Source organism: Poecile atricapillus, chromosome 4 (assembly GCF_030490865.1).
Source record: "Poecile atricapillus isolate bPoeAtr1 chromosome 4, bPoeAtr1.hap1, whole genome shotgun sequence".
Classification (NCBI taxonomy): Eukaryota; Metazoa; Chordata; class Aves; order Passeriformes; family Paridae; genus Poecile; species Poecile atricapillus.
Window position 1 is genome coordinate 3,556,548 of NC_081252.1, and position 14,842 is coordinate 3,571,389.

A 14,842-nucleotide genomic window follows, 5' to 3' on the forward strand; every position below is an offset into this window, starting at 1 on the left:
AATTTCTTTAATTATGCACTTTTCCTAAGGTTCTCCCTTCCTACCTGCTATGACAGTTGTAGATGAGAGGTAAAAGTGCAAGGAGGGAAAAATTTCTCCTCTTAGGGTGTCCTAATAGATCAGCTTTTCCTGGCTTAAAGCTGCAGTACCACCTTGCTGATGTTCAGCACACAGCATTCACCAGCCCTGATATCAAAATACAGACTCCAGGAGTGTGGAGCACTGAGAGGACTGAGCCCACAAGGAAAGATTCCTCTGCATTTTGGGAAAACAGGATCTGTTTGAACTGGAAGTGACTGAAGTAAGAAGATGATGGATGTGATTCACAGCCATCCAGTGAGCATCATTCAGCTTGGCTCTGGGCCATGGCGGGTGCAGTCCAAACGTAGAGATGCTGCAAGGATTCAGGAGCCTCAGGAGGTGCCAAAAGTGTGGAGATGTAAGGCCAGATGGAAAAGGAGAGGTGAAAAGAAAAACAGAGAAACAGGGCAGGATCTAAACTACACGGCACAAACTTCTGCGAAGTTTGGGTTTGCAGTTCAGACCGGGGTCTAGAAACAAGATTTACTTTGGATTGCTGTTTTACATAGCTGTGCACACAGATTTTGTTCCCTAGCTCAGGGGAGCCTGTTGCCTTGCACACACTTCCACATGCTCCTAAGATACACTCAAAGCACTGTAGCAAAAATGCAACAGAAAGGGAAGGGGCGGGGGGGGGAGCAAAAACTCCCCAAACAGAACAGAAAAGGAAAGAGATGCACGGAGAGCCTGAGGGGAGAGCAGCAAGACAACACTCTGAGTAAAGAAGAGGCACATTTGAATGCATGTGCAACTCACAGTTGTGGTGGTGGTGATCTCCTCCGTTACAACCTTCAGCGTATCGACCACGGAGATGTATCCCAGGCGCCTGGCGATGGCTAAGGCTGTGTTACCATTCTGAAGGGAAGAGAGAGGGGGAGAGCGCGCTGAGAGAGAGGGAGGATTGTGATGTGAACCAATGAGATCACTCTCCACGCTGCATGAGCCAGCATTTCCATCCAAAACAAGGCACAGCCTAGGAAAATCACGGCTTTTTTACCGTTACATCTGACTCTGTCTTTGTAACTTCTTTAAGACTATAGCCCCAATTGCCATGGTAACACAACACACATCTGCCAGCGATTCCAAATACTACAGCGCTGTATGGTTTAACCCTTCAGGGCTCACATTTCCCTATACTGCCTGCACCAGTTTGGGATTTATTTTGCAGAAATACTCCTCTAAAAAGTAAGAAGTATTTTAACTTTTCACAGCTTCACTCCCAGCTGAAACTGTTACACCTTTAGCAGGTACAATTCCTTATCTGGGGAGTACCAAATTACAGCTGTGTTGTCCACATGTACTCTTATGCCTTCATACAACAAAAAAGTACTTCCATTAACAGTTCACAAAAGCTAATGATTTAACAAATGCAAACCACAAAAAGCCTGGGGGTGAGGAATATAATTCCATTTAAATACCTTTACTTGCAGTTTGAATGTTGATAACACATAGAGATGTGTCATTCATCAAATGGACACTAAAATAATTTAGCAAGGGTTTAGGCCTATTTATCCCTATTTCATGTCCTGGAACACTGGCAGTCCACAGTCCCAGTGTCACTGAGATTAGGGAGGGGAGGAAGGGATGTGCAGCATGGTTCTTTGTAAAGAGAATTGTTCCATGCTATTTCACACTGAACCAAGGGACAACACGCTGGCCTCCTGAGGAATCGTGGACCGTCACTGTACCGCTCTTTGCATGGAAATGGTTTCCCTTGTGACCCCGCTGCACCATGAGCAGGGTTTATCAGGGCTCTCTCTTCTTTAGCTTCTTTAACTTCAGTTATCTATAATTTAAACTCTTCTGTATTAGTCTAGCTCAGCCACCCTGAAGCAACACAGAGTTTGTGGATTAGCAGCACACCATGAAGAGATTAGCATCTTCACAGCACAAATAATTTGACTGGTACTGTCACTTGCACATGAGCTGCTCATACACCACTCCCACACCCCCCTGCCGGATGTCTCAGGTTGAAATTCCCACTTATCTCAAGACAGAGGTTGCTCTGTGTGGACAAGGACAGATCAAGTATCTGAAGAAGCAGCCAAATGCGCAGCAAAGACACATCCCTAAGGCTGCTTGGACTTGGGCTAGACCTGGGCATGACAGCCCCAATGTGAGGACTGAAACCAAGTCAAGAGACCCTCAGGTGAACACCCCAAACAGCACCTACAGCCCCAGAAACTGACTACAGTGGTCCCTCTTGATGATCCAATGCACAAACTGGAATTTTGGATAACTTTCACACAAGATTATTCCACTTGATTGTTCCAGGACGAAACGTGGTGCCAATGCTGATTTAAGCACACACACTCTAAAGGCATATGGAAAACCGATCCACTCTGGGGAATGGCAGGAGTTTTGGACACTCTGGCAGTGTTCTAATGATTACCCAATTAGAGGTGACTAACAACAACATCAACGTGAAACAGGACAGTCGTGTTCCTGGCTGGCTGACTGCGGAGGAGGAGCTGTGCCAGGAGCTATTGATGGTCTTTGAGGAGGTATTAACTTCACTGAGTTCACTGAGGTGAACACAGTAAGAACCTGAAACCAATTCAGTAGGTGGAGGGACAGAAATTTGGGTCTAAATTAAAAAAAAAAACCTAAAAAACCAGAAACTCAGATTCTGAACTGCTCTTGATTTTTATGGAAAACTCCTTCTGGAGATATCAGTTTCCAGAGAGAAGTGTTGAGGCGGGGGGAAGCTGAATGAGTTTGGCACAGACAGCTGTGGCCAGCCTGATCCTGCAGCTCAGGAATCTGCTTCTCCACCTCACATTTAAATTAGTGCACAGTTAGGTCGGAGTGAACTACCTTAAGAGGATAAGGAAAAGCAGAGGAAATTACATTTCCACATATGACAACCAGCTGTATGAGGAATACTTTCACCAAAACAACAGCATGCCCTTGAGCCCTAAGGAAGGAAAGCAAAGAGCTGCCCAGGGAAACAAGTTCCCAGTGGCACGTCAGACTTACCGTGGTGATGGCGTTGGGCTTGGCCCCGTGCTGCAGCAGGACATTGATGATGTGAGTGTGGCCTTGCTGAGCAGCCTGGTGAAGAGGGGTGTACCCATTCTGTTGTCCACGGCGGTGACAGCAAAAGCAAACAAAGAACAAGAACCCATCATCAGATCAGATGTTTCACTGTGCTTCCTTCTGCTCCTTTTCAGATATTTCAAACATAAATTATGACACAGATCGACCCAAAAATAATTCTCCTTCAGTAATAATAATTCTCCTTCCCCAGATAAATGAATATATGAAGGAAGGTAATATTCTTACTCAAAAGTCATTTCTCTCACAATAAAAGAAATCTATGAAAAGACATTTCTCCCCCATTTTCTAAATCAGAGGAAGGAACAATGTGGAACAGCAAAGTTAAAGGGGCACACTGAGGGCACAGAATCACAGCTGAGGCAGAGAACATTCCTCTTCCTCTCACATCCTAGTTTTCAACAGAGGGCGCAAGATTTGCCTTGAAAATACCTGAGTTAATTTGAAAAACACATGATTTTTAACAGCAGTGATTAAAGCCTATTTGCTTTTTAAAAGGCTAACAACATGTACCTACTACAAATGTCAATCAACTTTAGCTTCTCTTTGCCCTCAAAAGGCTGGACCAAGCTGTAATTACACTTATAAACTTGTACACAGTGTCTACCTTAATATACATGCTTAGTTCAAGATACTCATCCGCTCCAGTGGTTTGCTCTTGTGTCACACAGTACAGAAACACAACCAAAGCGTGCTTAAGCTGGCTGATCTGAGATGGTATTGTGCAAGTCCAGTCAGGCAATTGATTTACAAAATTATTTGCAACTGGCTTTGCAAGCAGGCAGAGAAGAAATTGGAAGAAAACCCCAGGCTGATCTCACTGTAGCCTTATGTAATGCCTGGGGCAGGCTCTGGAAATGTGCTCTGAGAGTTCTCGCAGAGCTGCAAACAAATAGGTGCCAGCAACGCTTTGCACTGTTAATTAGACACTGATTGATAGGTCAGAACTGTTAGGGTTCTTACAATGACAGGGTGAGTGCGTGGACTGCTAAGAACCACTGCTTACTGTAGGTTCTAGTGGCAAGTAGATTCACTACCTTTACCTGAAAAGTGCAGTCCTTCAAGAATAGAATTCATGTGCTTCTTTGCACAAAACATCGTGGAGGCTTTCTCTAGTGAAAGCCCAAGCTGCAACAGGGGTTATTTGTTCTTTACCATGACCATCCTGAGTTCAGGATTTACTCTTTAAACTGAGTCCACAGCACCACTTGACAAATTGCCAGTATTTTTAGTGGTCCCTAGCTGTGAGATTTTGGAGAGCTGCTTCCTTATACAAACTTGCTGACTATAATGAAACTATTCTAAATAACTAAAATACCTTGGTGAATGGAATCATAATCTGTCCCAGTGGCCCTTTAAACACAAAGAGAGACCTAATCCTGAAGACACAGCTTGGTCTGTCCCTTGAGTTAGCCTCCAAATACGTCAGCTGAACGTCTTGGCAGCCGTAGTTTGGATCCCACTAGTGCCTGGTTTATTAATTCTCATCAGCTGTTTTTCTAGTAGTGTTGCCTGTCCTTTCGGAATCCCTGAGTTTTGCCCATTGATTCTGGCTAATCCCACGAGGGATGGGCCAGAATCTTTTATTGATTTACTTGGCTCTTTCTTACCACACAATGAGCTGTGACCACAGTGACAAATAATGCTACTCTGAGAAATGAATCATCCCGTAGGCCCCAGCTGGGGACAAGGGAGCTGACCAGTGGGACCAGTAGACTACAAGCCAGTGATTTTGATGGGATTTCAAAAATATTATCAGTGGGCTGCTTCCTGTTGGTCCCAAGATATGCAGCTTAAAGCCAGCAGCCAGTAATTGCCTCAAGTCAGCTTTAACCAGGCTGGAGCCCCACAGCTCCTGAGTTAGCCTTCTCTTTCTGATAACAGTGATGTGATGATTTCTGGGATGCAACACACTGTTGCTGCCATCAGAACCTCTCTTTGCGTTCTCAGAAGACACACAGCTCTTGCCACAAAGTGCATCCCATCCAGCTGTTGTGCCCACCAGTTTATCCCTGGAGAAACTGTTGAAGTCAGGGAGCTTTGTTCAGACTTTGGCTACAGGTAGTCAGGCCCGTTTCAGTGTCTCTGGTCAGATTTCAGCACAGATTCCCCTCAGAAAACCCCAAACTCTCCCTGAGTAAACCACATTCCCTTACCACAGCTGCTTCCTCTCCCAGAGTCATCCCACCCACACACTGAACAGCAGCAACCCTTCCCACTCTTCTCCCAGCATATTGGAGAGAACCTGGCATCACCCTCAAAGTGTCTGAATTGTTACTTGCTAGTTTGGCAGCACAGTGGTATTACAGTGGTGCAAACCACGCGGAAATGAGGTCAGGAACAAAATTCCATTTGCTAGTTTGCAAGTAATAAGAAAAAGAAAAATGCGTTAAATCGATAGTCTGTGTCATTTTTTCATACACACAGAGTTATCTGGCTTTTCTTTCTTGAACACCACACCATGAGAAGGAGCAGACAGAGGGCATTCCATTACAGCTACCACAGGCAGACACCTCCCATGCCATGGTTAGAATTCCCAAGGGAAGAAGCACATATGTCACGGAGGAGTGCTGGGTTACCATGTTCAGAGTAAAGAGCAAAAGCAAAGCAATGGAAAATTCTTTACCTTTGTTTTAGCATTGACATTTGCTCCGTGCTTGAGGAGAAAATTCACCATTTTGATGTTTCCATAGTGACAGGCCACAATTAAAGGTGTATAACCAAGCTACAGGAGGAGAACAAAGAAGTAAAACTGCAAGCTCAGTGGAACATTCCTCGGACAAGGGTAGCACCCTTTGGCATGCTGGAGACAGCAGCCACTCCGTGATTTACCTTTGTCTGAGCATCCTGGTTTGCACCGTGTTTGGTGAGGATTTCGGCTACATTCACTTTATCCTCTTGAGCTGCAAGGTGTAAGGATGTCAGTCCAGCCTGGAGATGGAATATAACAAGTAAGTAAACAAAGAGATAAAAGCAAGAATAAAACTTTACTTTATGTAAGGAAAAAAATCTAGACTTTCCCACTTGCTCATCTTTAAAACATGATCAGATCCTAACTATAGCTCCTGAATATGGGTGGTGTTTTTAAACAAAGTAGAGTGGATGTCACTCCTGTTCCAGCTGACAAACAGCTCCAAAACAATTATGTCACCGCAACCATAGAGGGAAACTTTCAGGCATGAATGCTCAAGATTTTCTACGATAATGTAATTTGGGAAGCTGAGAATCCCATTAATAAAATGTGCTTCCCACTCCTCAGACAGAAAGAGGAACCTTGACAACTGCAGGCATGAGCCAGATGAAGACATTAACTCCAGAAATAGATCCCATTCTTTTTTGCCAGGGAAAAGGATGCAGCCTCTAACTGATAGCTCACTGTGATCACGTGCAGTGCTTTCCTGTGAACAAGGCACGGAACAAATTTTGTACAAGAAATGAAAATCACCTTGTTTCTATTACCAGAATATATTAACTTCATGCCAAGAGATACCTGAGCCTTCTCTTCTAACTTACATGAGCAAGAGCTGCAGGCTTCCATCTGCATAAATAAGATTTGCATACATGCCTGGATAAACCCAGTGACCCATGAAGATTTACAGTAATGGTTTGGGGTTTTTTTATGACCTTGTTTTCTGTAAAAAAGCTGTCATGCAGAACCATTAAAAAAAAATTGGAGAGGTCTTCCACAGAATTTTTCTTATTCTACTCCTGTAATGCAGTTGTTTTCTTATTTGCCAGAGAATGTAAATTTCTTCACTTATCACTGAAGGATAAAGACATGTGGAAAAGAGCCTTTGCTGGTGAGAGCACTGAATTATTTCAAACTGGAGCTCTCAGGTTTCTGGTACAGGTTGTTAAACCCACCCACAGACACCAATGTTGCATCTTACCCACCCACAATAGTTCTCTTCCAGTTGTCAATTACCTTTGTTGCCACGTGGATGTTGGATCCCTTCTCCAAAAGCAAAGTCACCATGTCAGTGTGACCTTCCTGGGAGGCCAGATGAAGTGGGGTGACTCCCTGCTTGGTCAAAATGTTGGTCTCAGCCCCGTAGTTCAACAGAGTGGTAGCTATCTGCATCTGGTTTTTCTTGGCAGCGATATGCAGAGGGGTGTATCCATTCTGACACCAGACAGGAAAAAAAAAAGGAAAATAAAGTCACCACAACAACCATGGAAGCCTGAGAAGTCAGGCACCATGAAACAGTATTATTTGATGTTACACCTGCTGTTAGAGATGAGAGTTCATTAAATTTTCAAGGCCAGACATGTCCCACATGGGCCTGCTGTTGTGTTGCTTTGTCCATCTGTTACTTTCATCACCTAAACCAGAATAAAGCCAGCCTTTACCACAATGGGCAGGACTGTTCCACCAATACCTTCAAACTATTCCAAGTTTGACACCTACATTTTGTACAACCTATGTTGCAAATAATCCCTTTTGACTGGTGAGTGACATTCCCCGTGGTGAGGGATGGGTGCACACCCTTCACCACTTAATGCTTTTTCAGAGCATGTGGGTAGAGAAATGCATATGGAATTTTGATCCATTTGTGTCAGTCACAGACTGGAAACAGCAACGGGGTGCAATGTTTTTGTGATCAAATTAATAATTTAAGCACAGAAGAATGGCATTTTCTGGCACTAAGACAACTTCCTAATTGCTTTATAACACATCGTGAAGGAAAAATCCCAGGTGCCAGCACACAGGTGCTGTGGGGGGTGCTTGGTTGGGTTGGCCTGTGGTTGTTTCGTTGGGCTTTTTTAAGTGCGAGTTTCCCAAACTATCCTGCTTTCCATGCACTGCCATGGAAACCACATTCCCAATGCAATCCCTGAGCATTTCCTGAAAGCCTGCAGATCAGCAGCCTTGCACAGGGCAGGACACTCTCTGGTATCGCACCCATCTGGTCACCATTTCCCCCTTTCATCAGCTTTTGCTTTGCACAGCAATAGCACAACACACTCCTAAACCCCGGAACGATTTGTGTGCATGGTCAGAACAAACATTTCTAAAGTCACTGCTAATAGCACACAACAGCGAGGTGACTTCCAGCTGCAACCAAAGCTCTGACGGGGCAGGGTCCCCTCAGGGCTCCAGGGTCCCCTCAGGGCTCCAGGGTCCCCTCAGGGCTCCAGGGTCCCCTCGGGGCTCCAGGGTCCCCTCGGGGCTCCCCTCACCTGCACGGTGATACCACACCACCACTCCTAACCCCGGAATAAAATCTCTAATGTCATTGCTAGCATTGCACAATAGTGAAGTGACTATTGTCACATCCAGCCGTGACTAAAACTCTGCAGGGACCGAGTCCCCTCAGGGTCTCCTCAGGGCCGCCCTCACCGACGCCGCGACACCACGACACCACTCCTAAGCCAGCAATAAACTCCCCCTGCGCTCATCGTTCCCCGCACGCCCGGCCAGAACACACATTTCTCAGGGCACCGCCGAGGCTGGAGGTGAGGAATATTAATAAGACGAGAGATGAGGGCTGCCCTGAGGGCGGGCTCACCTTGGCGGTGGCGTGAGGCGAGGCGCCCTTCTCCAGCAGCAGCAGCGCCACCTTCTGGTTGTCGTAGTGCGCCGCCACGTGCAGCGGGGTGAGGCCGTTCTGAAAGGGCGGGCACGGCGTTAGGGCGGCGGGACACGGCAGGGAGGACACCGGGATGGGGGACACCGGGATGGGGGACACCGGGATGGGGGACACCGGGATGGGGGACACCGGGATCGGGGACACCGCGATGGGGGGCTCCGGGGGAGCGGGGAGGGACTGGGAGGTGGGAAATGGGGGTGGAGAGCAAGGCCATGGCAGACAGCTAGCTGGCTGTTAGTGGGGAGAAGCAGCGTACCGGGAGAACCAGGGTGGCGGCTGCAGGCTTTCTTCACGCCGCGCCAGGGGAAAACCTGGGCTTTGCGCCTGTGTTTATCCATTGGGAATTTAGGCAGCTTGATGGAACCGGTGCTTCCTGAGCCACAGACACACACCTGCCCTCAGAGCAGCCGTGTGCCCTTCCTGCCATGGACCCAAACTCAGCGTGCTGGGTGGTAGCAGCACTCTCACCCAGGGGAGACGCGACCCCAACAAAGCCACAGCCACCATGCAAAAGCAGCTGCAGCCTTTTTTGGGGTGGATATTTCACGCAGTTCCTCCTTCAGGAAGAAGCCAACACACTTGTGAATTTTTCTTCCCCAGCAGTACCTTGCCAGCAGAATCAGGACAGGCACGACGCTGCAGCAGAAGCTTTGCCACCTCCAGGCTCCCGTATTTGGCCGCCACATGCAGCGGTGTGAATCCCTTCTGAAAAATTCCAGGGGATAAAACACAGATGTTTGTGTTAAAGGTCACGCTGACATCTCTTGTGTAAGAACCACGTGTTAAGCACTTAGTCTTTAACATCAGAATCGACAGCAAACCTAGAAAGAACAGCCTGCCTTGAAAACGCTTTGGGAAGCATAAAATACAAGAAAATACTTTCCCTTTTATTATTTTTCCCTACTTATGTGCTCTCGGGCTGGCAGACATTTTATCTGAAACAGACTGTACTAGCAACACACACTGTGTGGGGGCAATGAAGGCACTTCTTCAAATTTACACCCCAAACCAGCTGCATCTTTTTTTTTGTTCCATGATGACAGCTTTACAAGTATTTCCTGCACCAATCGTTGCCAGTAACAGTGAAACACCAATTAAATTCATCTGAAAAAAACCTATGAACTCCAATTCCCTTCCTCCAGCAGGGTTTGGTGAAAAATTATTTCTTCTTGGATTTGTGTATTCATACAGTCACAAAGTTCTGCTGAAGCTAAAAAGAGCCCTTCTGTTTGCCTGATTTAATTAAAAAATTGGTAAGGAAAGCTTAGGAATGTATGACAGTAGGTGGCAGCCTGCACCGCTGCCTGACAGTAATTTTGGGAAGCTGCAATGACCTATTTGCCTGGCATATAAGTGATGTTTAATGTTTATTATCACTATCATTTAGTTCCAACTAATCCCTCCTCAGAAAGAGTTTATATTGGGTAATCTCAAACATTTTCAGTTCACAAATCGCAGGTCTATAAAGATATTATCTAGTGGGCTCCATCTTCTCCTATTCATAATTACAGAACGTTCCTGCAATACTAATTGCCATCAAGCAATACGGGAAATTAGGAAAGTATTTAGTGTATTTTTAGCCATTCTAATGTGATTTAACAGCTGGATAAAAGGAGAACAGCAAGCCCTCCCAGTAATCCATGGATCATAATTTGAAAATTGCTGGTTTAGTCTTTTAAACCCTAGAAGACATGCCGTTGTTCATAAACATGTTTTAAGCTCCAGCTGTAAAACCAAGGGTACTTTTATAAATAGCGAAAATTACGTGATTCTCCCTTACCAAATGCTTTAAAATCGGAAAAGATATCTTGGTATATAATTCTCTTCACAGCTATCTACTTTCTTACATATTCATCTCTCTGTTAGGAATATGTTGGTACCATTTTTGGCTAAAAAAACTCACTAGTGATTCTGGAGAGCATTTCTTTTATAATCCCAGACAAAATGGCCTGTTGTGTCACATGACACCTCATTTTAGAACCACTGAAAATAGATCCAGCATTCGATGTGACTAGGCAGATGCTGACTTCTATGTTTTAGGAACAGTCCTTTCAGCTAGCACAGGGCAGAATTATTTTGATATTTAAATAAATAAGGTATTGAAGAATAAAAGGAGGTCTGTTCATAAAAAAAAGAATGTGTCATTGCCATCCACTTTTTCTTTTTTGGAAATTCTGCCCAAAAAAAAAGCTGTGCCTATAAGACAAAGGGAAAGGGAGAAACAAGGACATTTTAAACCTGCTGGGACTGTGTATTTATCAAGATCCACATTTGGCTTCAACGACAATCAAACTCAATTTTAGATGACAGCAAAGTTAAAATTTGATTAACTTGTGACACATTACTCCAGTCTGCCAGACTGCTGCCGATTAAACAAGAACACAACAAAAGGCCCAAACCACTGCCCATTTCTCAGTGTGAAAACACACTCGTGGGGGTGTGAAGAGTTCTGCCTGACCTTGGTGGACATGGAGTGCGAGGCGCCCGCCTCGAGGAGCACGGAGGCGACGTCCAGCTGCCCCTCCCGGGCAGAGATGTGCAGCGGGGTGTAGCCATTGGTGGTGGCGGCGTCGGGGTGGGCCATGTGCTGCAGCAGCAGCTGCACGATCTCCGTCTTGCCCAGGCGAGAGGCGATGTGCAGCGGGGTCTGTTCTTCCTACAACTCAAATCGAGTGTGTCGTTAGCGCTGGGGAGCCACCCTGTGAGCACAGCGTCCTCCTTGGCCCCCACACACCTTCCCATGCATTTGTCTTGCAGAGTCATAGGAAGTGATAACAGGAAAAATGGAGTAATGGAGGAGAGGAAGGTGGTGGGTGATTCCCTCAGCCGTGGTTTTAAGAGGGGAGAAAAACAGCATTGTAAGCAGAACACCTACCCTGGCTCGGGCATCAACCAGGGCCCCGTTCCTCAGCAGGCAGCGAACCACTTCCACCTGCCCGGCACGTGCTGCCATGTGCAATGCGGTTTCTCCACGCTGGGGGAAAGCAGAAGCATTTCAGTGTCCTAAACTTCCACGAAGAAAGATCTTTGCCAGTGTCAGTCCCACCCATGACAACTGACACTGGGACCCATCCTCCTGCCAGCTGAGACCCTGTCTTCAGCCCCGGGGTGGGGTGTGAGTACCTGTCACTCTACCTGGAAATGCCTTGGTCTGCCATTTGGCCAATCCCAGACAAACAAAGCCTTAACACCACTGAGAGAATGAAAACCCCAGCTTAGGAAAATTCTGTCAGATAGATTTGCCCAGGACACAGATGTCCCTCAGCTTTCTGCGTGACGTGGCATCAGCTCGTGTGCCGCACAGGAGATGAGAGCACACTGAGCCTGGCTCTCTCTAGGGATCGCACGGCGCAGGAGCCTCAGGATGGAAGGGGATATTTTTCCAGATGGTCCCTTCCTGCACACTGTGTGGAGCTGGCAGCATTAAGAGGCCTTGCAATGGCTGAGCACAACTCAGCCAGCGCATGAAATGTGTGAAATCTGTACTCAGCGGTGTGGCTCCGGGCTGTGGAATCGATCTTGTTTCGAGCCTTTTGTAGCTCACAGAATTTGAGAAATATGAAATTTTGGAAAGCTGACTGAAGTGATATGCAGTTTCAGATTGGGAATATTCAAAGTATTTTACTTTTTGCATAGATTTTCAAAGAAACACTGAAAATGAGGATTCCTTGAGGACAGCATCCCTAGTTTAATTTGGCTCTATTCTTTGAGTGCAGTGTCACAAAGTGGACTGAAGCAGTCCCACCAGCATCTGGTACATCAGGTTCTGGGATAGCTGCACAACCAGGAGCTCTATTCATCTGTTATACCATGAGAGCACAGCAGGACCATCATTTCTTTGTGTTAATTGTTCATATTTCTTACACCAGAGCTGGAGAATATTCTGTTGTAAGGGCCTTTCTCCCCTTGACTACCAATCAAACTGCAACTGCCAAAATGAACACTCTAGTCAAGACCTTTTACATCAGAATCAGGAATCCTATCTTGTCCTTCTCTAGATGTAGGGAAAGAAGCAGCCTTAGCTTGCCTGCTAACAGGGACTTGTAACTACAGCAAACCCTCGTCACTAGCAGTTGACTTAGCTTGTAATTTTTAAATTAACATTGTGTTACCAGCTGTGATTAGTAGGTATGCAACAAAAAAATCCCACAGCCCTAATCTTAATAATTCCATCATATATAAAGTTTATTAGCCAAAGAACAAGCTGTTTAATATGTGAAAAACACTCTAAAGATCAAATTTCTGCTATGACCCTTTTGTGCTTGAATTAGAAAAGTAATTTAGGTTTTGGAAACCATAATTTGACAGGGAACCTCAGCTTACCAAGTGAAAGCCAAGGCACCTGTGTAGCAGAAATTGTAAATTTCTCACACAGTGAGAAGAATTGTTCAACTTCTCACACAAATGCCTGGTAACACAATATTTTTAACTGCTTCCACGAGACTTTCGTGTTGGTTTTTTTTTATTATCAATGAAGTTCTTGTATAAAGATTGCTCCGATAACAAAGTATGAAAAGTCAGTCTTAATGATTCACGTAAACAATTCTGCATGCTAACAATTGCACTGGGTTCCATGCAAGATTTTTCTAGCTAAGAAAAATTAATGAGTCCAGTGTACCAGGATTATTAAATTTTTGTTGTTGGGAGCACTTACCTATAACCTTATGTGCCGAAAAAAGCTACTTTCCAAGAACAGGTGGTCCCAAGTTGAATATTTGTTTATACTGACAAATTCAAACAGTAAAATATCTTATGAAATCCATCTCAGAAAATGATAATGTTGTTTCTGTTGTTGGTTTTTTATTTTGTAACTAGGCTGTTGGTATACAAACACTGATTTCTATGGTAAGTCAGGTTCCGCATTTTGTGTTACATCCCAAAGGTCACATTTTCCAGATTTAATCACCAGTTCCTGGAATTTCCTGTCTAGGAGGAACATTCTGAGTTTCCCAGTTTTGCTTTTTGTTTAATTGTCGGAGTTAAAGCATAATAAAAGCATTTTATACTCCTTCGCTGACAGGAATGACACAATTTCATGGCAGCCAGCGAAGATTTGCAGGCAGAAATTAGAGCCATTTGGACTTGAATTCCATCCCTCAGAACAGAAACACAGACTCTGTGGGATTTGGCTTATAATCCAAATTTTGGATGTTTTTGGTGAGCTTTGTCTGTTTCTAAGGAAAACTTTACCTACTTGAGCATCGTTGTAGAATACATGAAACCAGAGATGGCTTACAACACATGCAGCAGCCACCACTTTCCCCTCTTCACTAAAAACTCTACAATAATTTGCCCTGAAAGGCAACAAAGAATCATTAAAATGTGACCTTGGGTTGAGCTAGGTGGTAACCAAGGGACTTTGAGTGGGTCCTGAGCAGATGTTTCCAGCGAAAGCCATACTCACAATGTTAGTGACATCGGGAGAGGCTCCGTTCTGCAGCAGAAGGAGGACTATGTTCAAGTGGCCCATAAATGCAGCCACGTGTATTGGTGTGAGGCCCGACTGCGAAACAAAGCAAGAGCAGTTTTACTCCTCTGCACGGCTGGAGGGCTTCTTCGTTCAAATAAAACATACGGGAGAGTGAGGCATGACAGGAGAGAAGGAAAAAGGAAGCGAAAAAGGAGAGAGAGAGAGAGAGAAAGAATGTGTCTGCAGGACATGAAACATTTTGCTACCTCTGTTATAGCCTGGATTGAAGCCCCATATTTCACCAGGAGTTCCATGACTTTGATGCGATTTTTCTTGCAGGCAATGTGCAGTGGAGTAAAACCATTCTGTGCAAAAGACAGTGATGTTAGTTAGGAACATGCAGCTACACTTCCCACACAGCTCCATGCTGGCACACCGGGAGCACAAGGGTTAGACTACCACAAGCAACTGTTCTTCAAACACAACAGGTTATGAATTACAGACATCTCCTGCTATCTGAGGCACAACAAAGCAGTGCTGCTGCTTTCCTCCCAGGCAGGGCAGAGGAAGGGAACCTCCACCTCCACACTTCACACAGATATCCACCCGTTCTGACTGCAAGTGTGTGTGTGTGTGCGCTTCCTGAGGCTGCACACGTGTCTGTGAGGAGAGCTCCCAGTGCTTCCCAAGACTGCCTAACACA

The 14,842-nt window shown here is 45.4% G+C and overlaps 1 protein-coding gene across 22 annotated transcripts in view; it reads right to left on the reverse strand.

The window, feature by feature from the left end:
* ANK2 (ankyrin 2) overlaps window positions 1-14,842 on the reverse strand; it is a 260,764-nt gene that overhangs the window by 61,299 nt on the left and 184,623 nt on the right. For 14 of the 22 annotated variants that reach the window (XM_058838913.1, XM_058838927.1, XM_058838917.1 and 11 more), the window contains 11 exons: window positions 14,406-14,504; window positions 14,134-14,232; window positions 11,605-11,703; window positions 11,188-11,385; window positions 9,336-9,434; window positions 8,649-8,747; window positions 7,064-7,261; window positions 5,971-6,069; window positions 5,765-5,863; window positions 3,061-3,159; window positions 838-936 (listed from right to left, as the gene is read on the reverse strand). In XM_058838913.1, the coding sequence (XP_058694896.1) occupies window positions 838-936; window positions 3,061-3,159; window positions 5,765-5,863; window positions 5,971-6,069; window positions 7,064-7,261; window positions 8,649-8,747; window positions 9,336-9,434; window positions 11,188-11,385; window positions 11,605-11,703; window positions 14,134-14,232; window positions 14,406-14,504 (1,287 nt within the window). The remainder of the gene's footprint in view (window positions 1-837; window positions 937-3,060; window positions 3,160-5,764; window positions 5,864-5,970; window positions 6,070-7,063; window positions 7,262-8,648; window positions 8,748-9,335; window positions 9,435-11,187; window positions 11,386-11,604; window positions 11,704-14,133; window positions 14,233-14,405; window positions 14,505-14,842) is intronic. The other 8 variants (XM_058838921.1, XM_058838920.1, XM_058838918.1 and 5 more) reach the window with 3 other exon arrangements.